The sequence below is a fragment of the Narcine bancroftii genome, chromosome 7 (assembly GCF_036971445.1).
Source record: "Narcine bancroftii isolate sNarBan1 chromosome 7, sNarBan1.hap1, whole genome shotgun sequence".
Taxonomy (NCBI): domain Eukaryota; kingdom Metazoa; phylum Chordata; class Chondrichthyes; order Torpediniformes; family Narcinidae; genus Narcine; species Narcine bancroftii.
In genome coordinates this window covers 8,250,376-8,277,914 of record NC_091475.1, presented here as the reverse complement: position 1 = coordinate 8,277,914, position 27,539 = coordinate 8,250,376, and the positions used below count along the sequence as shown (strand labels likewise).

General features: G+C 43.3%; 1 protein-coding gene across 2 annotated transcripts; it reads left to right on the top strand.

The window, feature by feature from the left end:
* Positions 1–8,366: 8,366 nt before the first annotated feature.
* On the top strand, positions 8,367–21,744 carry LOC138739761 (uncharacterized). Of its 2 annotated transcripts, none has more exons than XR_011342398.1 (2): positions 8,367–8,539; positions 11,852–12,129. XR_011342398.1 is itself a non-coding variant. In XM_069892341.1 (2 exons), the coding sequence occupies exon 2, from the start codon at positions 21,042–21,044 to the stop codon at positions 21,717–21,719; it is 678 nt and encodes a 225-aa protein (XP_069748442.1). In that variant the 5' UTR covers positions 8,367–8,539; positions 20,667–21,041; the 3' UTR covers positions 21,720–21,744. The 2 variants fall into 2 exon arrangements, 1 of the variants encoding a protein (XP_069748442.1); XM_069892341.1 differs by lacking the exon at positions 11,852–12,129 and adding an exon at positions 20,667–21,744.
* The last annotated feature ends 5,795 nt before the right edge of the window (positions 21,745–27,539 follow it).

The window sequence follows — 27,539 nt, the reverse complement described above, 5'->3', positions numbered from 1 at the left end:
GCTCAAAACCTAGAGTTTGAGCAGAATGCAGTGTTGTGTTGGGGAATAGAACCCACGTTTTTGCCGAGGCTGAAGTATTTATAAGTGAAAACCATTTGAAACTGTGGGGAGAGCAAGAGAGAACAGGGCGAGGTGAAATACTTTATTTGAGTGACTGTTAACTGCTCTGGTTTAACTCAAACACAAATGCAGAGGTCACAGTTTTGTTGTACGAATGGAAGAGGAAAAATTTGATTCCTGTTGTACAGTGTGGAAACATGTCCTTCAGCTTAAATAGACCATGCCCTCTAAGATGCCTACCCCCTCTAAACCAGTGGTTCTCAAAGTTTTTCTTTCCACTCACTTACCACTTTAAGTAATCTCTATGCCATCAGTGATTAGTAAGGGATTGCTGAAGGTGGGATGTGAGTGGGAAGGAAAGGTTGAGAATCATTGCTCTAGACTCAATTGTTATTGAAATATTTTGCTTGAAAAAGATTGTCATTGGACCATTTCCTTTAAAGTTATGAAACCATGCACATAACGAGTCAATGAAGTACGATTAAATCAGTAATTTTCAAACCTTTTTCTTTCCACTCACATACCACCTTCAGTAATGCCTTACTAATCACAGAGACCGATGGCATAGGGATTATTAAAGGTGGTATGTGAGTGGAAAGAAACATTTGAAAACCACTAATGTAGATGATGAATGAAAATGGGGCTAGCACCAACTCCTGTAGCACATTACTTGTCACGTCTCCTATCTAAAAATAAACTCTATTTGACTCCCATCATTAAGTCAAGTATCCCACATGGTTCTCATAGGATCTAACCTTCCAGATGACCATGCAGAACCTTGTAAAAGCCTCACTAAAGTTCTCATGGACAGTATCTACTGCCTTTTCCTGTCAATCTTCTCGGTCGCCTCTCCAAACAAAATTCAAGAGACATGTTTTCCTATGATCAAAGACATAATCCCCAATAATCCAATCCTTGTAGTGTTGCATTGAGATCAAAATTCCTCGATTAGAGTAAAAAATGAATATGTTCACAGTCATTCCTGCACAGCTACTGTAATAAGTTCTTGCAAGATCATGTGCACTTTTTCATTTTCCAAAGAAGAATTTTGCATTTGCTTGTATTTTTTTCATTTTGATAAAATATGAATTACCTTCGCTTAATTTTCAGTGCAAAATCAAATTGGTTTAAAAATTAGTGTGGTTGGTATGAGGCTCGAAGGAGAAATTTCTTCACTCAGCAATTGCAAATTTTTTGGAATTTTCGGTTTCCAAGGTGTTTGTGCAGCATGGATACAACACTATTACAACACCAGTGACCTGGATTTGAATCCATTACTGCCTGTATATTTAAAAAAATAAGCATGCCTTCTCTGTGACCTGCTTGAGTTTTCTCCGGGTTCTCCGGTTTCCTTCCATCTTCCAAAACATACTGGGTTGATGGGTTATTTGGGTATAATTGGGCTGCATGGTTTTCCTGGGCCAGAATGGCCTTCTACCATGCTGTATCATAAAATTTAATTAAAATCCCTGCTTTTCCAAATCCCGCTAGATCCAGTCTCTTTGAATCCCTTCCAATAGATTTACCACCACTCACGTTAGACTCACCTGTCTGTAGTTCCCTGGCTTGTCTTTGCAACCTTTCCTAAATAAAAGATAACAGGGATGCAAATATCTTTGCCAACCCCCTAAAAGTTCATCCCTCACTTCCTACAGCATTCCAGGATGCATTGGTCAGGTCGCTGGGATACACTTGACAACTCCCAGGACTTCCTCTTTTGTAATAAGGGAACATTTCAAATGAAATTGAAATTTGAATTGAAAAGAAAAAAAACACTCTTGAATCATTTATGTTAAAATGAGATTTAAGCGTTAAAGCTTAAATTGTGAGGACAGTGCATTGAATGTAGCAATCTCGCTGCACTTTTTCTCAGCTCTTGACAATGATTGACGAGCCAGTGACAAGAGTTCTGGCCAATTTGGAAATTCGGTTGTGAGTATGGTTTAATGCTAATGGCCCTCATTCATCTGACCAGGAATCAGCTTTGTTGAAAGCTGCCACTGTTAATAAAGAGATCAGATTTTATAAAGAGAAATAGCAAACTATCGATGTAGCAGAATAAAAACCCAGGCTACTGAGCAAAATTGAAAGAATAAAGGCAGCTGTGGAATTTTACATTCTTTTAAATGCACAGCCCTTCAGGTTACTACATTGCCTGTCTCAGTTACTCCACTACTTTCATTCCAAATTCATGAATTCAAGATCCACAAGTGAAGTCTGTTATAATTGTGACGGTGTCTTAATCGCACACTAAGTTTACCAGAGCTAAGGTTGGTGATAAGAATAGGCCAGGCATACAATAAGCAACATCACGGTTATATCAGAGGATGACAGACGTGTGTGTACTGACCTAATTTCACGCAGAAAACCTGCTAATTAACATTCACTTCAACTTCATTTTTCCAACATAACTGAGTATAGGATTGACCTTGGACCAAGAGCAATTTTTGCCACTCTCATTTCAGGTGCGCAGTAGCTCGGCTAACATGGCAGTTTATTTGATTAAAGACATTTCCCGATGTTAATGCAGTTATCCTTTGTTTGGCCACAGTCTTTGGCGGATTGATGAAAAATAGAAGGGAGGTGAGTGAAATCAAGTGGGTAAGGTGAAGTATTAAAGACATCCTGACCCAGATCGGTTATATCTAATTGGCAAAATGATCAGCAATGTCCATTGAAAAGGATTTAGTTTCCAACCTAGATTTTCTTCTTACTTCTATCAGATATAATTAAACCATTGACACCATTCAATTCATTTCATATGATTTTAAATTGCAATATTATTGCCTATTTATTCAGACTGTAAGAATTCTGCTAAAACAGCTGACTTTCTGAAATTGCTTATCATTTCTCTCAAATTCCTTGCTTTAATGATGGGATGAAATTGGCAGAATTAGTATTAAGATAACCGACTATTATGATTCTTTGATGAAGGGCTCAAACCCAAAATTTATCTTTACCTTTGCTACATAAAGGGACATGGTTTGACCTGCTGAGTTTCTCCAGCATTTGGGCGTTCTTACGGCAAATGAAAACTAGCGTGAGAAAGTTTCTTCATTCAGGTTGGTGAATTACTCCACAACCATTTCTCTCAATCAGCTGAGCTGAGAACAAAATGTATCACTATATGGCGCAGGTAGAATTGGACAGTTTCAGAATTCATTGATTATATTATATATACTCATACTGGAGACATACATCGACTAGAGTTGCACCATGAACCGATCCTGCACAGAATAATTACCAATCTGCAAACTGAACAGATTAAAGCAAATTGCAAATCATATCGGTACGGTAAATGCATTCTGAAGGGGTTAAACTAGTCCCATGAATAACATAACAAGTTATTTTTCATGCATACTCCTGCCTGTTTTATAACATTACTTTTACATTCTTAAGCCATTCCATCCCTTTCTGGAGAGGGAGAGAGAGAGAGAGAGAGAGAGAGAGAGAGAGAGAGAGAGAGAGAGAGAGAGAGAGGATCTCAAAGGTATCTCAGTTAATTCATCATTAAGTTGATAGTATGTTTAGTGTTTGATTCACTGGCAGAAAGGGGCTTGACTTGTCATACATTAATGTCCATGTTATTCATCATCTGTTTGGATTTAGATTGGGGCAATATAATTTGAGCCATCTGAAATCCGAGGAAGTTTGCCATCAGGTTTGAATGAGCTCTTTGCCTTAGAAGATATCCTTGGTGTAGACTTTATTCCATTCATCATGTCTGTTGAGGTTATCAAGGCAAGAGTAGTTTGATGTGACCATAGAGGTCAATGGTTCTCAACATTTTTCTTTCCACTTACATACCACTTTAAGTAATCCCTATGCCAGAGGTGCTCTGTGATTAGTAAGCGATTGCTTAAGGTGGTATGTGGATGGAAAAAAAAGGTTTGAAAACCACTATTTTAATTGTACCTCTTTGACTCGTTATGTGCACGATTTCATAACTCCAAAGGAAATTTTCTCAAGCAAAATATTTCAGGAACAATTGGGTCTAGAGCAGTGGTTCTCAACCTTCCCTTCCCACTCACATCCCACCTTAAGCAATCCCTGACTAATCGCAGAACACCGATGGCATAGGGATTACCTAAAGTGAGATGTGAGTGGAAAGAAAAAGGTTGAGAACCACTGACATAGGTGGTCTGGTTTCCTACCACATTGGAATCAGTATCAGAATCAGAATTTATTGTCACAAACGTATCACGACATCTGTTGTTTTCCGGCAGCATCACAGTGCAAGCCACCTGACAAAATTTTTTTAAAGTACAAGAGAAAGTCAAAGTGAGGCAGTGTCTGTGGTTCAATGATCATTCAGGAATCTGATGGGAGAGGGGAAGAAGCTGTCCTTGGACCTTTAAGTGCTCATTTTCAGGCTCTTCTACCTTTTTCCCCAGTGAAGAGGGCATGATCCAGGGGGGTGAGGGTCCTTGATGATAGAAGTTGCTTTCTTAAGACAATAATTCTTGTAGATGCCCTCGATGGACCGCAAATGGTGGCCATGATATTGCAGGCTGAGTTCACAACCCTCGAGTTTTTTCTTATCCCGAACTTTGGCACCTCTGGACCAGACAGTGACCCAACCAGCCAGAATACTCTTCACAGTACACCTGCAGAAGTTTTTAAGAGTCTTTGGTGACATACCAACTCTCAGAAAAGACATCTCCAAGACATGCTATTTAAAATTATTGGATGATTCTTTGCATGGACATTGAAATGAAAATGGCTGCACTGCCACTGGTGTGGACCTGCAGGGAATGAGGACTGGGGATACAGCGTTCCTGCGGAGTCCAACCACCCAGTCAATTGCTGTCATCTCCGTAAAGCTTTGAACAGCCCATTAAAGGAGCCGACGGGTAGTTTTAATTTAAATCCCACAACTGTGCGGGTCTGCGCTCAAGATGGTGGCAGTCACGAGGGGTTGAAGACTCAGGGGAGTGGAGAACTGGCGCAGGGCACCAGAAAATGGGGAGACCAACCCCCCGCCCCCCCCCCCCCCCCACCGCCTTAAAAGGAGAAGCAGAGGAGAAGACCCATGGGACAGTGACCATGGTGGCAGACCAGTGAGGGGGCTCTGTGGCTGAAAGACCCATGCATGTGGTGAGCCGCTGGTGACTCGAGGTGAGGAACCCACAGAGGCTGTGGACTGCTGGACACTGCTGTCAGGGTGGGGGAGAGGCTCATGCCGGGCTGCAGACTGCTGGAGACTGGCTCAAAACTGACTGAAGTGGCACCAGGTATTGGAACCGGGATACGAGTGGGCGCTGAAGGCCCTGACCATGTCAGAGGTTCCCATCTGGAGCTCGTGCTGCTGATGGTTTGGACTGGACTCTGTGTATGGCTGCAGGGGCTGCGGAAGCGCTGGAGGAAAATCCATGGACTTTTGGTGACTCTGGGGGAACTCTTTTTTCTTCACTTTCTCTGACGGCAAGAGGCGCTTCAGCCAAAATCTGCCGATGATGAATCTGTCTGCCTTACAGCAGGCAAAAGCAATTTTGTGTAATATGAAGCTGCTTTATTACAATGACAATAAATTGAATCTTGAGTCTTGAATGAAAAATTGAAGGCATGTAAATGGGAACCATTTAAGCGAGCAGTGAACAAAAGAAATCAAAACTAAGAAAGAACTGAGAGGAGAGGAGTGAATGAAGAGAGGGGAAAGTGGTGAAGAAATTCCTGCACTAAAATTGCCGAAGATCTCTTATGCAATACCCTGTTGCACAGTGACAAATTAGAGGTAAATTTCAAAGGACAGAGGGCTGCAGGAAATGTTTTCAATCTTAAAAGTAATCATGCAAAAATTCCAGAATATTAATCCGCTCTTGTAACTCTTACCAGATGCATTCCATAAATGGAATTGAGAGCACGGCAATAATCATATTTCAATGAATCCCTCCTCATTCCATACTAATCCTTATTTTTGTAAGTTATAATCTTTTTTTCAAACAATGATAATTGAAGGAGCTAATGTTTCCTGCCCAAATAAACAAGCATAATTCAGAGAAATGAGAGGCAAGTCGATGCTCAGTTCCTCCATCTCCTCAAATGGCGTATACGCAGATATAAACCCAGTCAAAAATGACTGCACCCTCATCAATATAGAGAGTCCCGCGCACCACGTATCTCCATTCCCAACAGATTTCTCCCACGAGGTCGCTCGTCCCAATACATATTCTCCTCAAAGCACCAGGAAGTTCAATTTATCCCCCCCACCTGGTCAAGTCCAAACCCTTCACGTCTGCATTAATGCAGGTGTCAACGTTGCCTTGTGGAGCCAACGGGAGCCACAAAGTAGCTGAAGTAGGCTGAGCGGTGAGCACTGGTGTGCACTCATCCCATTTTGCTCTATTTCCCCAACAATCTTGCTGCATTTGAAAACCCGTCAACCACCCACAGGACGCAAGCTAATTAACCCAGCCCACACCTCAGAGGTGAAGCACCAAGAGGAGAATATGCAAACTCCACAAAATCTGAAGGTGCCAAGTCTCGAGAAAAGCTGCATGAAGTAATAATGCCATGGTACACAACACATATTCCCGAGGTCAGGACTGAACCTGTATCACTGAGGCAGCATCTCCGGGAGCTGTGCAACCCTACTAATCAAAGCTGGATAAAATAGTATGTATGATTGCTTTCACAAGTTCAATGCATTTCATATCATAGCAGCCTTTAAAATAATTATGGCAATCTAGCTTCCATATAATTTCATCAGGGCATCCCGAATCTCTATAAAGCCAATGGATGGAGATGTGTAGTGGCTATAACCATGGTGGAGGATTAACTACCATGCCAACCAAAATAAACCAGAAATGCATCAACAAAATAGCCTTTGTGGGGGAAAAACACAAAGAGCTATTGCAGAAAAGTTCTGATAAATGTTTGAATAGATAATGTGATGGGAAACTTAACTACAAGTCAACAGCTGCACCATAGGAGCAGAATGTTTTAACAATCAATAAGAAACACATGTCATCATGAAGAAACTATTAGTTCTTTTCCGATTCCTTTGCCATAAAATATAGATGGGTTAAAAGCTGCTTTTATTACAGTAACAAATCAGCATCGTCCCTTCTACACGTACGCTTAGCAGGGACGTCTGACTGTGTGGAGGTGAAATTTATCCTGTTGCAAGCTACCACTTGTTCTCTATCACACTGAGGAACAATGCAGCTCTATGTCCCAGGTGTGTACCTCGCGCTGAAGACTGCAGAAGAAAGAAGCTCAGGATTAAACAATAAAGTCTGCAGGTGCATGTTTGTGCATTACATGGGACATAACATATGCCGCAAGTTCTGATAAACCCATGGGACCATCCCCCACCCAACCACTGACCAGCGAACTACACATATTTCCTTCTCCCATACCTGTATTGATGACTCAGCCCTCCACATCACAAAAGGACCATTTCCTTCCACTCTACCAGGCTGAACCAAGACTGTCTTTGTCAACAACCAAACTTTCAAATATGATTAAAAAAACTTTCTATATTGTTTTAAAAATTAAAGGAATTAATTAAAAAGTAAATATACATCTAAACCAACGTAATAGTTAAAAATTAAATGCATTGAATTCAATGTATTTAGAAAATGCCGATGACTTGAAACGACGTTGTATTGCAAACCTGCAACTCGGGGAGTGAGGTTACCCACGCTGCCTCCAGGTTCCATAAGGAATCCGGCTTGGGAGTGCAGAGGCAGTAGCCCTCAGTACATGCCCCTTTAATCTGCGTGGTCCTTGTTGATATTTCTGATAGTCTTCCTAGCCCTTGGCACTGACGTATTTGCACACTGAGCAAACAAAGAGGAGCTGGAGGGACTTGGTAGCATCTGTGAGGAGAAACGTTTCAGATTGGGAACCGACTTGGAGCTGCCAAACTGGCTGAGCCAATCCAGCTCCTCTTTGATCAAGATTCCAACATCTTCGGCTCTTGTGATTTTCCATTGCCCATGTGCTGTCGGCAAAAATTGTTACCAAATAAGGAAAACAACAGACATGGTTCTCCAGCTAACTTTAATTAGCTTCATTCCAGAAATTGCCTTGTTTTAATGATGTTTCTCTGAAACATGGGGCTTCTGTCATCCTGTCAGGTATCTTTTTACGAATGTATTCAAAAATGTAAATACTTTTTATGAGAGATTCTGTTGAAGATTGAACAGAGCTTGAGTAACACTTTGTAACTGCTAATTTAAATTATACATCCAACAAAATTATTTTAATATTATTCATGCAGCATTGACAATTATGAAGTATTTTCTGGCATCATAATGTTCATGAAAGTGCTGTTGTCACCAGAGTGGGAGCAATGCCAGCCTCACAGACCCTTCTGGGCATCACATCATTGCATCAAAATCATAGGGGTCAAGGCAATAATCTCAATGAAATTTAAACCATCTATCCACAAGTATAGCTTGCAAAACTACTTGTCTAACTTCAGCACATTAACCACGAGACACCATCATCCATCGGGAAAAAACAACTACAGGTACTGGTCTCAAATAATAACAGAAAATGCTGGAAATACTCAGCAGGTCAAGCCTCATCGGAGTGAATTAGGTTCAGGATCCCTCATCGGAATTGGGAAGAATTTGTTTTTAAAGAGAAGTTTATTAAGCTTCAGGGAAGGTGAAGGCAGATGATTTCTGATAGGTTCTTCTTCGAACAGGAAACCCCTGGTTGAAGCCAAATGTGGGCTCTCCTATTTGCTGAAGGGAAACATAAGTTCCTGCGTCAAGAAGGCTTTAAGGCCCAAAAGCCTTACTCCTACCCCCCTCCCCCCCACCGCATTTACAAAATCTGTAAAAACATTGTTGTTAACTATAAATTTCATTACATATAAATCTACGTTTCTAATCCGGTCAGATAATACTACATTATAAACTAGAATTCTTCTTCTTCTTTCTTCTTCTTTGGCTTGGCTTCGTGGATGAAGATTTATGGAGGGGTAATGCCCACGTCAGCCGCAGGCTCATTTGTGGCTGACAAATCCGATGCGGGACAGGCAGACACGGTTGCAGCGGTTGCAAGGGAAAATTGGTGGGTTGGGGTTGAGTGTTGGGTTTTTCCTCCTTTGTCTTTTGACAGTGAGGTGGGCTCTGCGGTCTTCTTCAAAGGAGGTTGCTGCCCACCGAACTGTGAGGCACCAAGATGCACGGTTTGAGGCGATATCAGCCAACTGGCGATGGTCAATGTGGCAGGCACAGTCAATATTCACCTGATTTCGGTTGGTATAAGCTGGGCTTGGGTAAGTGCTATGGCCTGGGTACATGCTGCGGCTTGGGTGTGCCAGGGAGAACGATTGGCATCTGTGGGCCATCCTGAGTTATGGAAGCTTTCAGTTCATCATCAGATAGTTTCTGTCATTCCTTCAATCCTACTCTGTGCTGCTAATTGGTGATGCGGTGGCTGAGTTACAGTAGACCAGACCAGAGAACCATCATAGATTTCATCTATTGAAGGATTTAGACCAATAGGTGGGCTTGCTTTTACAATCAAATAGATTTGCAACTTGCATCATTGAGGCTATTTTTTAAAATTCCAGATTATTTAAATTAATGTTTGCTTTAATGCGATTCGAGCACATAAGCCTGCAACACATACCCAAGCCCTGGCCTATACCCACCCAAAATCCACGCAGCTGCCAGTCATTACCAGCAGCTGGTGTCAGGCATAAAAATGGGGGCTGCAGTCATGATTAAAAACAAGGTGAAACATTATATATGATTAAAAATCTCATTGCATAAAAATCAAGGAGAGAGCATGCAAATTAAATTGGAGAGCATCTCTGACAGAGAAAATATGCTGCTTAAGTTGATGTGTCTTTATCAATACCCGATGGGGTTAACATTTAGGAGTTTGAAAGGTAGATGCTTAATTTGTTCAGAAATTAGAATCAGATTCAGAATTTATTGTCATGAACAAGCCATGAAGTTTGTGGAAGCGCCGTAGCGCAAACATTCATATTATAACCACCTTACGACGTTATTATTAAAAAGTAAAAATAATGGTGGACGAAAAGTAAGGCAGCATCTTACTTTTGTGAGATTAAGAGCACAAACGCAGTTTTGTAATAAATAGTTAAGAGGAGCAGTAATCCCTCTTTAAAAAAATCCCAATACTCACACAGTTTGGGAATTTCCAGCATTCCTATGGTTGAAGATGAATTAAAAAGGACAGTGGTTTTAGAAATATTCAGCCATACAAATTGATTACTTTTAATAAGATTCCTTCGGAGTGCAGCAGCCCAGCTCAGCTAACCCTAAGGGAAGGTTTATTCTGTTTGAGACTTAAGGCAACACAAGGAATATTAAAAATAGAGCAAATTCCAGCAGATGTTTCAGTGACAACGTCAAAGGAGAAGGACCGATATAATTCTGTGGAGTGATTTTTGCAGCTGGATAGTATAATTAAAAACAAGAAATGCTATTCACTGCTGGGTAAAACCTGGTTCAAATCGGACTTGCTATGTCGTTTTTAAAAAAGCCCAGTTTGAAATAAACTTGTATTTTGCTATTGGAAGAATAAAAAGGAAAACACTTTCCAGGAACAGCATCATTTTTAGCCACATTTTTTTAAAACTGGTTGATTGGGGTGCTTCAGTGAAATGGGTAGATGTAATGTAAGAAATAATTAGCTGCAATAGTCATGCCTTTCGTTTGTTTAAGAATTTGTAGTTACGGTTTTACAGTTTGGTATAAAACACCGGATCAGGTTTGGGACAAAGTAACAGTTAAAATGAGGTGTAAGTGAAAATGACTCAGACATTTAAAGGGAAGCCACGTGAGGAAATTGAGAAGTCAAGGGCCAAATGTCTCATAACCTTTGAAGAAGGGGAGAGAAGATCAGCACATCCCCTTAACTTTCTCTTACCAATGTCACAAGGGCTGAAGAAGAGAGGCTTACAACAGAGAACTAACGGTTTAGGATGGGGAGGCGAGGGTGAGGCATGACACATGGAGGGAGCAGGGGATGCCCAGGTCGCATCGGGGATCTGGCTCTGAGAACTCCAATTACTCCATGTCAGAAACGCCTGTCTTCTACAGTTAGTCGTTTTGAATAACGCTGCATACATCTGCTATAATTCTTTCATTTCATCAAATAATCACCCAAGCACAACCCATAATTAAACTAATAGAATGCATATTCTTTCCAGTCATAAATGAATATCTTTTCTTAAAATATTTTTATTGATTTTAATAAAGGACTTATACAAACAAAAAGGGCACAATTCAATAAGACAGTACGGACAGTTGCATGAACTAAATTAGATATTCTGTACATCACTAACATATATAAATTGTAAGTTATATCCATAATTCATATTCTAAATTGTATGTACCTTTATTTTGGAAAAAATTAATAATATGAGAAGAAAATAGTAGAGGAGAAAAACTCAAACCCTGTACCTAACCACTTTGCCAGATACTATATATTAAAAGAAAAATGAAGGTAAACAAAAATAATAATGTGAGGAATGTGGAAAAGATACAAGTCAAACAATTTAATTACACTGGAGTAAAATCATAAAGTAAAACCCTTCTCACACTTGCCAGTGAGCCAAGGAATCGAACGCCAATCGGCCTTTAAAGGGGCAAGTGTGAAAGCGTTCAGTGTCCCGGTTAGGAGTGGTCTAGTTTGAAAGGCCAAATGCCCATTCCCATCCCAAGACTCTGAACGGCCAGTTTACTGGGATGCAAGTGTGAAAGGGGCTGAAGACAGTGAGACATAAGTGACTCCCCCATAACTTCAGGAATCTTATATCTGAATTGAATAACAAATCTTTTCCCTGTTCAAACAGGTCATGATGTCACGCAACCTCTGATCATGAGTGGGGGGAGGGGGGTGCAGCATCCTTCCAGTTCAGTGAAATCGCAAGCCTCGCCAATAAAGAGACAAAAGAAATCGGGCGACTGAACCAGAAATGAAGAAGAATCATTCCCTCCTGTTGTACCAGAGAGGGCCACCAAAGGATTCGGGGTTAAACCTCTCTCCAGTATTTTTCTAGACTAGGACAAGTCCAGAACATATGAAGCTTCTCCGTTCTTACAATAAAACATGTTATATTATTAATAGTAACTTGAAAAGTTGGTTCTGCAATTTAAAAATCTATGGGAACATTTGCCCAAAATTGCATTTTCATAAGTCAGGTATTCATAACCTGAGGATCACCAATATTGAATCTCATGGAACAAATGTTTCATACTTTTACATTAACTCCATACTTCTGCTTTCCTTAGAGAGGCGGAGAGCTCAAACAATAGCAGCACAATCTGTTAAAGATCACACAGCACTTTCAACAATAATCTCTCTTTGAATGAGGGAAAAACGTTGCAAATATATAAGCTTAAGATAGTTTTATTCAAAAGCAGGTAGTTGTTTATTGAAAATAATCTGTGAAACATTAATTTACTATCTTTTGTATATTTTCCTTTATTCATATGTCATTTTAATGTTGCAAGGTTTCCCTTCAGGGCTTCCAAACAAAGCATTACTTTCTTGAACTAACTCTGCCTGCACTTGGAAGTCCAATGTATATATAAAAAAAGCAACAGTGATGGGAGAGGGGCTACAGTGGGTTAGCAAACCAGGCCTTCATCTTTGGGAGTTCTGGAACCAGCTCAGCTCGAAGGGATGTGTCTCCTCTCTAACAGATCTCAGGTTCATAAGTGAAATGAGTTTGGCAATACCTCTGACAGGTCCCAGAGTGGCGCAAACCCACAGCACAAAACTGTCCGTGGTCTGGCATCAATTGATTTGGTAATTCTCACACAGAAAGATCTGCAGAGATCGTCTGTTGTGGCAAGTGGGAAAATTGTTGGTGCATTAAGGGCATTCTTTGGTGGCTGGGGATGTTAAGGAAGACGGTTAGGAGCAAGGATGCTTAGTCTCATTCTAACCCTGACCTTGGGGTGTCTGATACCTCCACCTGCTTACAAAATGCAGAACCAATTTTAACTTCACATTAAGGTATGTTCGACCTTGGATAAAAGATATTAAAATACATTTGCAGAATCATCTTTTTCTTTTCTTCATAAAAGCCTGGACGATCAATGATTATTCATTGTTCAGATTTGTCCTCGTCAGTAAAGATGACACCATTATGTAGATGGATGTCCTTTTTTTGGCTTTGTTCCTTAACAACTGAATATATAAGCTCTGAGAGGCATACACTGCCCTGATAAAACTGAAATGAAGTAAGTTTCAATGTTATTTGCTTTGAGCATTGATGAAATGGTTCCCTTAAATTCTCAGCAAGTGTGCATATAAGCAGCTGAGGTGCACAGATGAGGAACATCCCTGGCTTAATAGCAGAGGCTTATGCTGGTGAGGAACTTTAATGGTGAGAAGGCAACGATTGTCCTCTGTGCTCTTGGGGAAGGCAGGGAAAACTGGCCAGGGGATTTTGGTAATGATAATTCCCTGCAAATCCTCTGGTGTCCATTGAATACCTAATAGAGAGCATAATGTGGTTTGTCCTAGATTCTAGGCGAGAGTCTCCGGTCAGGGTGTCGGGATCAGGGATGGGCTGGGGCTAAGGCAACAATCTGTAGTTGGGGCGTCGGGAGGCCGGAGAGCAGGTTGCCTGCATCACACTAACATTTCGCTAATTTTACTGCACACAATACAGCCACACTGACGTGCAGTAAATAACTCGAGAGGCTGAGACTGAGTCTCTGGCTTTTATTCACTGGACAGGGACTTCATCCTGCGCCGTGACCCGGGCTTTCTGGGAGAAGGGTCAAGGTGTTCAAGGCTTTATACAAGGTCAAAGGAGGGAGGGGCCACAGGTGCGGTCACAGGACGGGCGCGGAGCCAAGCAATCAGGAATACAGCAGTTCACAGCACACCTGCGCCGCAAATACGCGATCGCAAACCAAGCCCACTAAAACTATTATAGTGAGCACCGGCTCGTACGATTCCTGCCTCAGCCAACATACTTCCGCAAGCCGAACGTTGTACGTCAAAGAGCCGCACGTGGTCAAGAAGTGCAGTTTGGCCACCTCTGCCCGAGAAAAAAATATCGGTCTACATAACGCACGCTCATTGTAAAAGATCATATATGGTGAAAGGCCAGTTTAGCTGGGCACTGAAGAATATGTTGTACCTATGGAGCTGTATTCCATAAAAGTTTGCATAAAGAGGACAGGAAATGGGAAGAGGAAAATTAAGGTCTCGTAAAAAAAGTTCTCCACTTCAGGGAATGACTTGAACATTCTTAGTATATAAAACAAAATAACTAGGTCAAGGCTGTGAGCTTGCCTCTGTACTTAACATTTTGTGCCTTTGTACTTGAACAAATATATAATATAACAGATAATGTGAGTAAAATCATCAAACATTATGGAATGAGGAATAGTTAATCAGCTCTTTAAGAATACGGTCCTCAACAATCATAACTTGCATTTTAGCTTAAATGAACAGACGCTTTCAGATTTCCGATTTATTGTCAGAGTACGTGCATGACACCCTGAGATTCTTTTTTTCCTACAGGCGCGGCAGAATTACCACTAGTGCAAAAATTAATAAACCAATGGTTCCCAACCTTTTCATTTCCACTCATACACCACTTTAAATAATCCCTAGGCCATCGGTGCTCTGTGATAAGTAAAGGATTGCTTAAGATGGTACGTGAGTGGGAAGGGAAGGTTGAGAACCACTGCTCTAGATCCAATTGTTACTGAAATATTTTGCTGGAGAAAAATTGTCTTTGGCCCATTTCCTTTGGAGGTATGAAACTGTGCACATAATGAGTCAATGAGGTACGATTTTCAAACCTTTTCTTTCTACCCACAAACCACCTTAAGCAATCCCTTACTAATCACAGAGCACCTATGCCATAAGGAATACTTAAAATGGTATGTGAGTGGAAAGAAAAAAGTTGAGAACCCCTGATGTAAACAATCAAAAGAAATGTAAACAGATAACAAATGCAAACAAGCCAACTGAGCAATACAGAGGGAACAAAAGAAAATCAATAAAGTACACAAATAAGGAAGTGTGTCCCTGATTGAGCTTGTCATTGAGATGGTAGAGGGATAGGAGGTGTTCCTGAACCTGGTGGTGCAGATCTTGTGGTGCCTAGACCTCTTCCCTGATGGCAGCAGTGCGGGTGCTGGGTGGTGTGAATCCTTGATGATTGCCTCTGCTCTCTGACAGCAATGTTCCCTGTACTTGATAGTGGGGAAAGTTTTGCCTGTAATGTCCTGGGCTGTGGTCCACTACCTTTTGGAGGGCTTGTACCTCATATATACTCCATAGAGATATTATCAAATCCAACTGGCACTAAGCCACAGAGGACATATCGACAAGGTCATTCAAAGTTTTTAACATCAAAAGGAAAAGGAGAATAAGAAATGTGGGTGGGCAAAATACTCCTGATGGAGGGTGTAACTGATTTGGCGTATATCGAGAAAAATCACTGTAGCTACAAGTTCCTAATTATTGTTACAATGTTTTGGAATAGTGCAGAGTCCTTTAATGCTATCCTAATAAACAACTTACCCGGGCTGTATAGGAGAAGGCCACTCCGATATAAAACCTACGACCCAAGGACCTCGCTGCCACGTCCCAGCTTGCTTGGCCACGGCACACGAACCATGGGTGTAAAGGGTGGGGCCAGTACTGCGCGCACTGCACTCCACCTAAAAGCTCCTTTGCGCAGGCCCGAGGACAGGTCCACGTCCTCCCCCTCCACGTCCTCCCCCTCCACGTCCTCCCCCTCCACGTCCTCCCCCTCCACGTCCTCCCCTCCACGTCCTCCCCCTCCACGTCCTCCCCCTCCACGTCCTCCCCCTCCACGTCCTCCCCCTCCACGTCCTCCCCCTCCACGTCCTCCCCCTCCACGTCCTCCCCCTCCACGTCCTCCCCCTCCACGTCCTCCCCCTCCACGTCCTCCCCCTCCACGTCCTCCCCCTCCACGTCCTCCCCCTCCACGTCCTCCCCCTCCACGTCCTCCCCCTCCACGTCCTCCCCCTCCACGTCCTCCCCCTCCACGTCCTCCCCCTCCACGTCCTCCCCCTCCACGTCCTCCCCCTCCACGTCCTCCCCCTCCACGTCCTCCCCCTCCACGTCCTCCCCCTCCACGTCCTCCCCCTCCACGTCCTCCCCCTCCACGTCCTCCCCCTCCACGTCCTCCCCCTCCACGTCCTCCCCCTCCACGTCCTCCCCCTCCACGTCCTCCCCCTCCACGTCCTCCCCCTCCACGTCCTCCCCCTCCACGTCCTCCCCCTCCACGTCCTCCCCCTCCACGTCCTCCCCCTCCACGTCCTCCCCCTCCACGTCCTCCCCCTCCACGTCCTCCCCCTCCACGTCCTCCCCCTCCACGTCCTCCCCCTCCACGTCCTCCCCCTCCACGTCCTCCCCCTCCACGTCCTCCCCCTCCACGTCCTCCCCCTCCACGTCCTCCCCCTCCACGTCCTCCCCCTCCACGTCCTCCCCCTCCACGTCCTCCCCCTCCACGTCCTCCCCCTCCACGTCCTCCCCCTCCACGTCCTCCCCCTCCACGTCCTCCCCCTCCACGTCCTCCCCCTCCACGTCCTCCCCCTCCACGTCCTCCCCCTCCACGTCCTCCCCCTCCACGTCCTCCCCCTCCACGTCCTCCCCCTCCACGTCCTCCCCCTCCACGTCCTCCCCCTCCACGTCCTCCCCCTCAAAAGATGCTCACAAACTCAAGCTAGCATGCTGGAACATCAGAACCATGCTAGACAAGGCTGACAGCCACCGACCTGAACATCGGTCTGCCCTCATTGCACATGAACTCCTCAGATTTGACATCGACATAGCCGCTCTCAGTGAAGTCCGCCTGGCAGATGTAGGCAGCCTCCAAGAACGCGGCGCGGGCTACACACTCTACTGGTCTGGCAAGCCTTCGGATGAACGACGCCTATCTGGTGTAGGCTTCATGGTCAAGAGCTTCATTGCCTCCAAACTCGAAAACCTTCCGACAGGCCTCTCGGACCGAATCATGTCCATGCGACTCCCACTTCAAAACAAGCGTCACATCACCCTCATCAGTGTCTATGCTCCAACCCTCCAGGCGGAACCAGCAGAAAAGAACAACTTCTACACCGACCTGCGCAACCTCATCCAACGTACCCCTACAGCCGACAAGGTTGTCATCCTGGGCGACTTCAACGCTCGTGTCGGCAAAGACTCAGAAACCTGGCCAGGAATCCTGGGCAAGCATGGCGTCGGCAAGTGCAACGACAATGGGCGCCTCCTGTTGGAGCTCTGCGCAGAACAGCGACTTGTCATTACAAACACCCTTTTTCAGCAGAGGGACAGCCTTAAGACCACCTGGATGCATCCCCGATCCAAACACTGGCACCTCCTGGACTACATCCTGGTGCGAGAAAGTGACAAACAAGATGTGCTCCACACCAGGGTCATGCCTAGCGCGGAATGCCACACTGACCACCGGCTGGTTCGCTGCAAGCTCAACCTTCACTTCAAGCCAAAGCCCAGGAACAATAAAGCGCCCAGAAAGAGGTTCAATGTTGGAAACCTGCAGTCAGACGAAGCTAGAGGAAACTTCCAGGCAAACCTCAAAGCAAAGCTCGACGTTGCAACCCGCCTCACGGACCCGTCCCCTGAAACCCTCTGGGATCAGTTGAAGACTACCATACTGCAATCCACTGAAGAGGTACTGGGCTTCTCCTCCAGGAAAAACAAGGACTGGTTTGATGAAAACAGCCAGGAAATCCAGGAGCTGCTGGCAAAGAAGCGAGCTGCCCACCAGGCTCACCTTACAAAGCCGTCCTGTCCAGAGAAGAAACAAGCCTTCCGTCGCGCATGCAGCCATCTTCAGCGCAAACTCCGGGAGATCCAAAATGAGTGGTGGACTAGCCTCGCCAAACGAACACAGCTCAGCGCGGACATTGGCAACTTCAGGGGTTTCTACGAGGCTCTAAAGGCTGTGTATGGCCCCTCACCCCAAGTCCAAAGCCCGCTGCGCAGCTCAGACGGCAAAGTCCTCCTCAGCGACAAGATCTCCATCCTCAACCGATGGTCAGAACACTTCCAATCTCTTTTCAGTGCCAACTGCTCAGTCCAAGATTCCGCCCTGCTCCAGCTTGAGGTTCCCACCCTGGATGAGACATATAAGGCAATTGAACAACTGAAAAGTGGCAAAGCAGCAGGTATGGATGGAATCCCCCCAGAAGTCTGGAAGGCTGGCGGTAAAACTTTGCATGCCAAACTGCATGAGTTTTTCAAGCTTTGTTGGGACCAAGGTAAACTGCCTCAGGATCTTCGTGATGCCATCATCATCACCCTGTACAAAAACAAAGGCGAGAAATCAGACTGCTCAAACTACAGGGGAATCACGTTGCTCTCCATTGCAGGCAAAATCTTCGCTAGGATTCTACTAAATAGAATAATACCTAGTGTCGCCAAGAATATTCTCCCAGAATCACAGTGTGGCTTTCGCGCAAACAGAGGAACCACTGACATGGTCTTTGCCCTCAGACAGCTCCAAGAAAAGTGCAGAGAACAAAACAAAGGACTCTACATCACCTTTGTTGACCTCACCAAAGCCTTCGACACCGTGAGCAGGAAAGGGCTTTGGCAAATACTAGAGCGCCTCGGATGTCCCCCAAAGTTCCTCAACATGATTATCCAACTGCATGAAAACCAACAAGGTCGGGTCAGATACAGCAATGAGCTCTCTGAACCCTTCTCCATTAACAATGGCATGAAGCAAGGCTGTGTTCTCGCACCAACCCTCTTTTCAATCTTCTTCACCATGATGCTGAACCAAGCCATGAAAGACCCCAACAATGAAGACGCTGTTTACATCCGGTACCGCACGGATGGCAGTCTCTTTAATCTGAGGCGCCTGCAAGCTCACACCAAGACACAAGAGAAACTTGTCCGTGAACTACTCTTTGCAGATGATGCCGCTTTAGTTGCCCATTCAGAGCCAGCTCTTCAGCGCTTGACGTCCTGCTTTGCGGAAACTGCCAAAATGTTTGGCCTGGAAGTCAGCCTGAAGAAAACTGAGGTCCTCCATCAGCCAGCTCCCCACCATGACTACCAGCCCCCCGACATCTCCATCGGGCACACAAAACTCAAAACGGTCAACCAGTTTACCTATTTCGGCTGCACCATTTCATCAGATGCAAGGATCGACAATGAGATAGACAACAGACTCGCCAAGGCAAATAGCGCCTTTGGAAGACTACACAAAAGAGTCTGGAAAAACATCCAACTGAAAAACCTCACAAAGATAAGCGTATACAGAGCCGTTGTCATACCCACACTCCTGTTCGGCTCCGAATCATGGGTCCTCTACCGGCACCACCTACGGCTCCTAGAACGCTTCCACCAGCGTTGTCTCCGCTCCATCCTCAACATCCATTAGAGCGCTTACACCCCTAACGTCGAAGTACTCGAGATGGCAGAGGTCGACAGCATCGAGTCCACGCTGCTGAAGATCCAGCTGCGCTGGATGGGTCACGTCTCCAGAATGGAGGACCATCGCCTTCCCAAGATCGTGTTATATGGCGAGCTCTCCACTGGCCACCGTGACAGAGGTGCACCAAAGAAAAGGTACAAGGACTGCCTAAAGAAATCTCTTGGTGCCTGCCACATTGACCACCGCCAGTGGGCTGATAACGCCTCAAACCGTGCATCTTGGCGCCTCACAGTTTGGCGGGCAGCAACCTCCTTTGAAGAAGACCGCAGAGCCCACCTCACTGACAAAAGGCAAAGGAGGAAAAACCCAACACCCAACCCCAACCAACCAATTTTCCCTTGCAACCGCTGCAATCGTGTCTGCCTGTCCCGCATCGGACTTGTCAGCCACAAACGAGCCTGCAGCTGACGTGGACTTTTTACCCCCTCCATAAATCTTCGTCCGCGAAGCCAAGCCAAAAAAGAAGAATAAACAACTCCACATTTATTTAAGGAAGGTAAAGAAATGTGTAACACTGCACAGAAAAGGGAACTTATGTAATATTTGACCCTGTCACCAAGTTAACATGGTAAGGAGCTCTAAAAATTTGTTAAAGGACTTTTGCTCTTGAATTTCTAAGTGAGAAGTCACACTGAGATTTCAGTAGCATGGTATGGTTACCTTACTGATTAATAATCTACAGCAGCCACCAGGATCATTTTGCCTTCATGGAAAGAAATAGTCTGGATAATATTTTGTTCAAAGAAACAAGCCTTTAAATGTAACCGATAAACGTGCATTCTTCAGAATGTTAAGTACATTTGTTATGTAACTTGGGGATCCTGATTCCACTGTGAGTTCTGGGATTATTCTATCAAATTTCTTCCCCGTGCAGGTATCTTATCAGAATGGTAAACTCTGCAGTTCCCAGTAGGTTGAAGGGAAAAGTTGCATGAAACCGTGGAGAGAAGAGGAATCATGGATGATCCCATGTTCGTTGCGGAGGCTGGAAAGGTGGAGGTGGGGTGGGGGGGGGGGGGGAGGGGGAGGTAAGGGAAGTTAATCATCAAAAATATCTTTTTGTAAAGAATAAAGGAATCCAAAGATAGTCGTCATCAGAGAAAAAGCAACTGTAGCATGTTACAATCTAATTGAGGAAGGATTTTACCTTTCAACAGAAATAATACTATAATATTAATATTACGTATTCTCTCTTCAGCTTGATGCTCCAAGGGGCCACAGAAGTCCTTGATGATGAGGACGGTGTCTATATGGCAGCCTGTCCAAACTGAGGTCCCACACCGAGACAATGGAGCAACTCATTCGAAAGCTACTCTTTGCCGACAATGCTGACTTAAACAGAGGCGTATAGCATCCTGCTTTGCGAAGACTGCCAAGGTCTTTGGACTGGAATTCAGCTTGAAGAAGACAGAAGTTCTCCATCAGCTCGCGTCTTGGGAAGAGTTCCACCCTCCCCACATTAACATCGGCAAGACTGAGCTGAACCCAGTCTGCCAGTTCAGCTACCTGGGGTGCATCATCTCCATCAGAAGACAAGACCAATGAAGAAGTTAACAGTAGACAAAGGCAAACAATGCATTCGTCAAGCTGTACAAAAGAGCTGTACAATAAGCATCTGAAGAAAGGCACAAAGATCAGTGTGTACAGAGCTGTTGTACTGACCACTCCCCTCTACGGTTCCGAGTCGTGGGTCACCTACTATCAATACCTACAACTCCTTGAGCGCTTCCACCAGTGCTGCCTCCACACCATCCTCAACATCCACTGGAGTGATGTCATCACCAACATTGGAGTCTTCGAACAGGTGGAGGTTACCAGCATTGGGACCACGCTGTTGAAGACACAACTATGCTGGACAGGGCACATCTCTAGAATGGAGGATCGTTGCCTGCCCAAGATTGTGCTGAATGTAGAACTCTCCACTGGCCACCATGACAGAGGGGCTTTGAAAAAGAGGTACAAGAACTTTCTGAAGAAATCCCTTGGTGTCTATCACATTGGCCGTCACCAATGGTCTGCTCTAGCCTCCGATTGCGTGGCGCAGCGACACGCCATTCACCAGTCTGTCTCCACCTTCGAGAACGCACGCAGGGCTGATCTTGAGGTCAAAAGGAGATGGAGAAAGAACCATGATACAGCAGCACCAAACCAGGAGCAGAATTTCCCTTGCTGCAGCCAGGCATGTTTGTCCTGCACTGGCCTTGACAGCTATCAGCAAGCCTGCAGCAGATATGGACAGCCCCCTTCCTAAATCTTCATACACGACCCCAACCCATGCTGATGATGTACTAGATAATTTAAATTATAATCAAAGAGCTGACACTTGGTCTTTTTTAATTGTATTTGTTATTTACTTTCATTTGGGTCTTGAGTAAATATCTTTTATATCCCCCAGCCTAACGTGCTCCTGCCAGAAGCCACTTGACTGGTGATGCTGACATCATGAAATTTTCATTGTTTCCCTGAATTTCATTTTCAAAATCTTTGTTATTGGCAGATTCCACATTTGCGTGCTTTAATTATACTGGTTGTCACGCACTGTAAGATGGCATAGTCTTCCAGACGAAACGAAAGTTAACCCTTACGCCAGCTCAAGCCTCCACATTACAGAAAGGATGAGATTGCTCTCACCCGGTACTTCCTCTAGCCCATGCTTTAACAAAATATCAAACATACAAAACGTTCAATTGCCTTCATTTGAAATGAATCTGAAATATTTCTTATCTCAACATGTATTTTGTCAAATCTATATTTGCAAAGACTTCTGCTTGCTGGGTGTAAAACAAATCACAAATGTATTCGTCAACAATAGATTTATGTTTTCACTTCATCCAACACTTGCAAAAGAAAAACCTTCCTTCATAAAAGCCTAAAAATTACTGTGAATATTAAAGCCTACAGTGTCAAATATTCCCTTTCATTTTCTTCAGCCAAAGTACAAGCCATTTGTTATTTAAAAATGAGTTAAGGTTTCCATTAAAATAATGGAGAGATAAATTTGCTAAAGATGTAACAAGCAGTAACATTACTTATGAATTCCCAGGCTAATATTTTCCCGTATAGCTGATTTTAAATCATTTGAAATACATTTATGATCAAGAATGTACCTACAATAAAGGAACGGATTTAAAATTGCTAAAATATAAAAGTAATTTATTTAGTGGAATATATAAACATGAATTTTCCTACACATATCCATCCTGAGTTGAAGTATTTAACGCTGAAAACAACTTCATGAAATGGAAAATGTTTCAATTCCCAATATCCTGCAGTTGGATCAGAAGAAATGCTTTACTTATTTAAATGTCACTTAAGATAGTTCCTATTCATCCATGTTTCTCACATTTTCATTCCTTGTATATGGATATTGCTGTCAAGGCCAATTTTTATTGATGATTTCCTACAAGATGTCCTGTAGCAACTCCATGGCTGCCCAGTGGATCACCTATGAGATGTCCTGCAGCAACTCCCTGGCTGCCCAATGGATCACCTACGAGATGTCCTGCAGCAACTCCCTGCCTGCCCAAGATGTCCTGCAGCAACTCTATGACTGCACAGTGGATCACCTACAGGATGGGGGGGGGCGGAAACCTTTTACCATGCGTGGGCCAGGTGGTGAGTCAGTGATTCAATGGTGGACCAGGTGAGGGAGGCACGGGGTGGTGGGGGTGGGGGGGGGGGGGTGGCAGAGCTGTATGGATAAATTTAGATCTCAGGCCAGATCTGGAGGCCTGTGGGCTGGATAAGTTTGGATTGTGGGCCATAGGTTGCCCACCCCTGTTGTAGATGATCCACTGGGCAGCCATAGTGCAATGGTAGTAGAACAAGAGATAGTTTAAGGTGATGGATAAGAGTTAATAAGGCAGAGTGTTTTAGATATTGATTCTTATTAGAACTGCGCTCTTCCAAGTAAACCATAGGGCATTTCATCACATTCTTGACATGCCTTACAGATGGAAATAGGACTAAAAGGAGCCAGTGGGTGAATTATTCCTTGCTGACCATACTGACAATTATCTTAGCCACTATACTTAAGTGGCTGTACCATCTCAGTCAGTGGTGACCAACAGAATGCAGATGACAATTAATACTGTTGAGTGAAAAACGGAGACTTACACACACTTCTGTGAGATTGTCCTTGCCTGCTGTAACGTGGTATGGGTATTAGGTCTCCCTTTATAGCCCCTACGCTGCTGTTGAATTTGCCAGGAGAGGGTTATAAATGCACAATGCTCATGGCTAAACATCGCCGGTTATCTCAAACCAAACAACAACCAGTTCTCATAGGCATAGTCTTGACAACCAAGAACCACACATTATGACACACTATTTCTTGATACCTTTCTAAATTTGTGGCACAAGCCTAAAGCAAAAGATAAATCGCAAAAGTGTAGAGGCTTTTTTACAAAAACCCTTTGATGTACCAGGATATTGTTTCAATAGTCCTTATATTTTCTCAACCATCATCTTTTGTTTCCAAATTAATTTCAAATAATTAATCATGATGTTATGATTTATGTTTGATAATCATATAATTGAAAGAAATAAAAAGCAATCATAACCTTTCAATAATATAAAATATTGGGATACCCACAGCAGATCTGTCAGGAACAGAGCAAAGAAAGTTGTCTTCAGAGCATTGCCCCTGTTATTGGGCCTTTCATTTGTTTTAAAATAAGTACTATACATAAAACAATAATGAATCTTTCTTTATGGATATCATTCATTTGCCACATTTTGTTTCCAGATTCATAGCATGTTTGAAATAAAAAAGCCATTTTCTCCTGCGCTATCTGTAAAGAGTTCATACGTTCTCCCCATGTCTGCGTCAGTTTTCCCCGGGGGCTCTGGTTTCCTCCCACCATCCAAAAAACATAGCAGGGGTGTTGGTCAATTGGGTGTAATCGGGCGGCATGGGCTTGTGGCCCAAAAGAGCCTACTGTAGGCCTAAATTTTAAAATAAAACTGCATATATTAAAGCAGATCTTGATAAGTTCTTAATGAATAAGGGCATCAAAGATTATGGGGAGAAGACAGGAGAATGGAGTTGAATGGAAAAATACATCACCCATAATTTGAATGGTGGAGCAGACTCGATGGGCTGAATGGCCTAATTCTGCTTCTAAGTCTTATGGTCTTACACTAAGTGAATGAAAAAAGTAGGTTGTCCACAAGCTTCTATGTTATGGTGAAAAGGAGCAAAATATTATCTTCCTCTTTGGTTAACTTCATTATTATAAACCATGCAACCCTCATTCTATATTATAACCCCAGAAATAATCATTTTAACAGCAGTTGTCTTCGTAAGATTTTGTATTACTTGGTAAGCTTATTTAAAACTGCTTTACACAAAATTAAAGTATTATTAATTTTAACAAATGGAATGCAGAAAGATGTTTCCTCTCAGCAAGGATTAGTGTATATTTTGTCATTTCAATTGTCAAATTGGTAGTTTAATGATAGATTTTAATTGGGGCTCGGATGATATTTGAATCATATTTTAACAACAAAACTGTTAACAATATCCATGTCCTATATTTTAACTCCTCGTGAATTCCGAGGCATGATTTTGGAGCAGATATGTGCACGAACAGTATGAACATTTTCAGAGATAAATCTATACTTCTGAATGAAGGATTTGCTATATTTTAAAATAAAATTAATGTCTAAATGTTAAGAGAAAGCTGAATATATCTGAGCTCCAATAAGCTGCAGAAAATACTATGGGGGAAAAAAAATTGAATAATGGGGAGGCTAATTTTGTTTGGGAATGTGGTAAATGTTTGCCATGGTTTCACATTTAAAGTACATCTGAAAGGGATAAATGCTAAATCAGAATCAGAAACCTATGGCTTTCACATTTCTACAGCTTCACTGTCGAATGTGTGTGTGTGTGGTGAGTGGGCTACATCCAACAGTAATTGTATTCTGGTTGCCCAGTCTTGTTTAATGACTAAAGCGTCCTTGTTGTCCATGAATTTGTCCATAACAATGTGGTAGTGAAGGAAAAATTATGCAAGTGGAAAAGAAGCATCTTCTTTTTGAGGTTGTGAAATATCCCATTTAAGATCAAGCCCAATGAACAGTGTTTTCTCATCTATTTTATTTCCAAGTCAAAGTTCACATTTATTGTCAGAGAACATGCTTGACATCACATACAACCCTGAGATTCTTTTTCCTGAGAGCCAGGGAGAATTTCTAACTACCGGTAACTGCAAATTGTACTCAAGAAGTTAGAAATGTAAACAAAAGAAATAAACAGGTGGCACAGTTAGTGCCACACTGTTACGTCTAAATTTTATTTTAAAAGTTTTTTAAAAGTTCAAATTGAAATGCAAACAAACTTGCGCAAAAAAAAAGCAGAACTATAAATATTTGGTAATAAATGATCAAAGTACGTATCCTCAGATGCGTCTTTGAATGAATCAACATTCATTGAATCACCAAAAGGAAGCTTCGAGAGAGAACTCACACTTCTGACAGTTGTAAATAAATATTCTAACTAATTCTAATCATTAAGCCATAAATATGGAAATTAAAATTAACGGTCTGATGTAAACTAACTGTTATTAACAAACTGGCCGCACTGTGATGGCTACAATGGAAAGTGGAAGAAGTTGAAAGTTTGTTTCTGCGAACTTTATTTTTAACCTAATGGGAGATAATAGAGAAGGAATTAATTGGAGAATATCCAACCGAATTAATGGAGCCAATGCAAACATTGCAGGAGGAATCACGTTTTATGTGTTTGGTTATATTCTGCAATCTGTTATTTGAACTATGTGTAATAAGCTGGAAGCCGTGGCCAAGCAAGCTGGGACGTGGCAGCGAGGTCCTTGGGTCGTAGGTTTTATATCGGAGTGGCCTTCTCCTATGCAGGTTTCTTACCCGGGCTGGGTAAGCTGCGCTGGATGGGTCACGTCTCCAGAATGGAGGACCATCGCCTTCCCAAGATCGTGTTATATGGCGAGCTCTCCACTGGCCACCGTGACAGAGGTGCACCAAAGAAAAGGTACAAGGACTGCCTAAAGAAATCTCTTGGTGCCTGCCACATTGACCACCGCCAGTGGGCTGATAACGCCTCAAACCGTGCATCTTGGCGCCTCACAGTTTGGCGGGCAGCAACCTCCTTTGAAGAAGACCGCAGAGCCCACCTCACTGACAAAAGGCAAAGGAGGAAAAACCCAACACCCAACCCCAACCAACCAATTTTCCCTTGCAACCGCTGCAATCGTGTCTGCCTGTCCCGCATTGGACTTGTCAGCCACAAACGAGCCTGCAGCTGACGTGGACTGTTTACCCCCTCCATAAATCTTCGTCCGCGAAGCCAAGCCAAAGAAGAGAAAGAAAGAATAAGCTGGAAGCACTTGAAGAGAGCTTAGATTGGAGAGCACTTAGTAAGCATGCCCAGACCTCCTTAAACTGTGCAGAGAACCATGACTAATTTGCTCATATGAACAGTAGTACAATCAAAACTATGAAGCAGGGAGAAGAATGGGTTTATATAACTCAGGAAGCACTGCAGACGATCTTACCTTACACTCATTCCTCACAGTAGCAGTTTGGACCTGTTTGTCGATGAATGCAAATTTCAAGGAGACTCTTAAAAGTGCTTTAAAAAACTTTATTTAAAAAAAAATATAATAAATGCCTGCCTTTTGCACATATTGAATTCTGCAGTGTGCCATAAGTGAGGTGGGGGGGGGGGGGGGGGGGGGTGGTGGGGGGAGGTTAATGACGACAGATTCTGGTCCATGCAGGAACAAGTGAAAAGAGCTGCCTCAAACCCTGACTATTATCAAAGTGCGGATGCATTTAAAAAAAAAGGACGGTTGAATATATCAAAAATATCCTTCAGAAAGAGATCGAGAGAAAACCTAATTTGTTTTCTGCCCATCGACACTCGTAAATTAAGTTGTTGTCTGGTAAAGGTTGCAAAATATTTGTTTGATATGAAGGTCATTGAATAATTTATGCATTACTTAATAATGTAGTAAATAAACCATGGAGGTTTCAGTGAAGACAAGCACACTACATTCTCATTTGATTCATATTTCCAAATAAACATAAT

What these genes read in the sequence shown, in the direction of transcription:
- LOC138739761 (XM_069892341.1), top strand. Translation starts at nt 21,042, where the DNA reads ATGCATTCGTCAAGCTGTACAAAAGAGCTGTACAATAAGCATCTGAAG.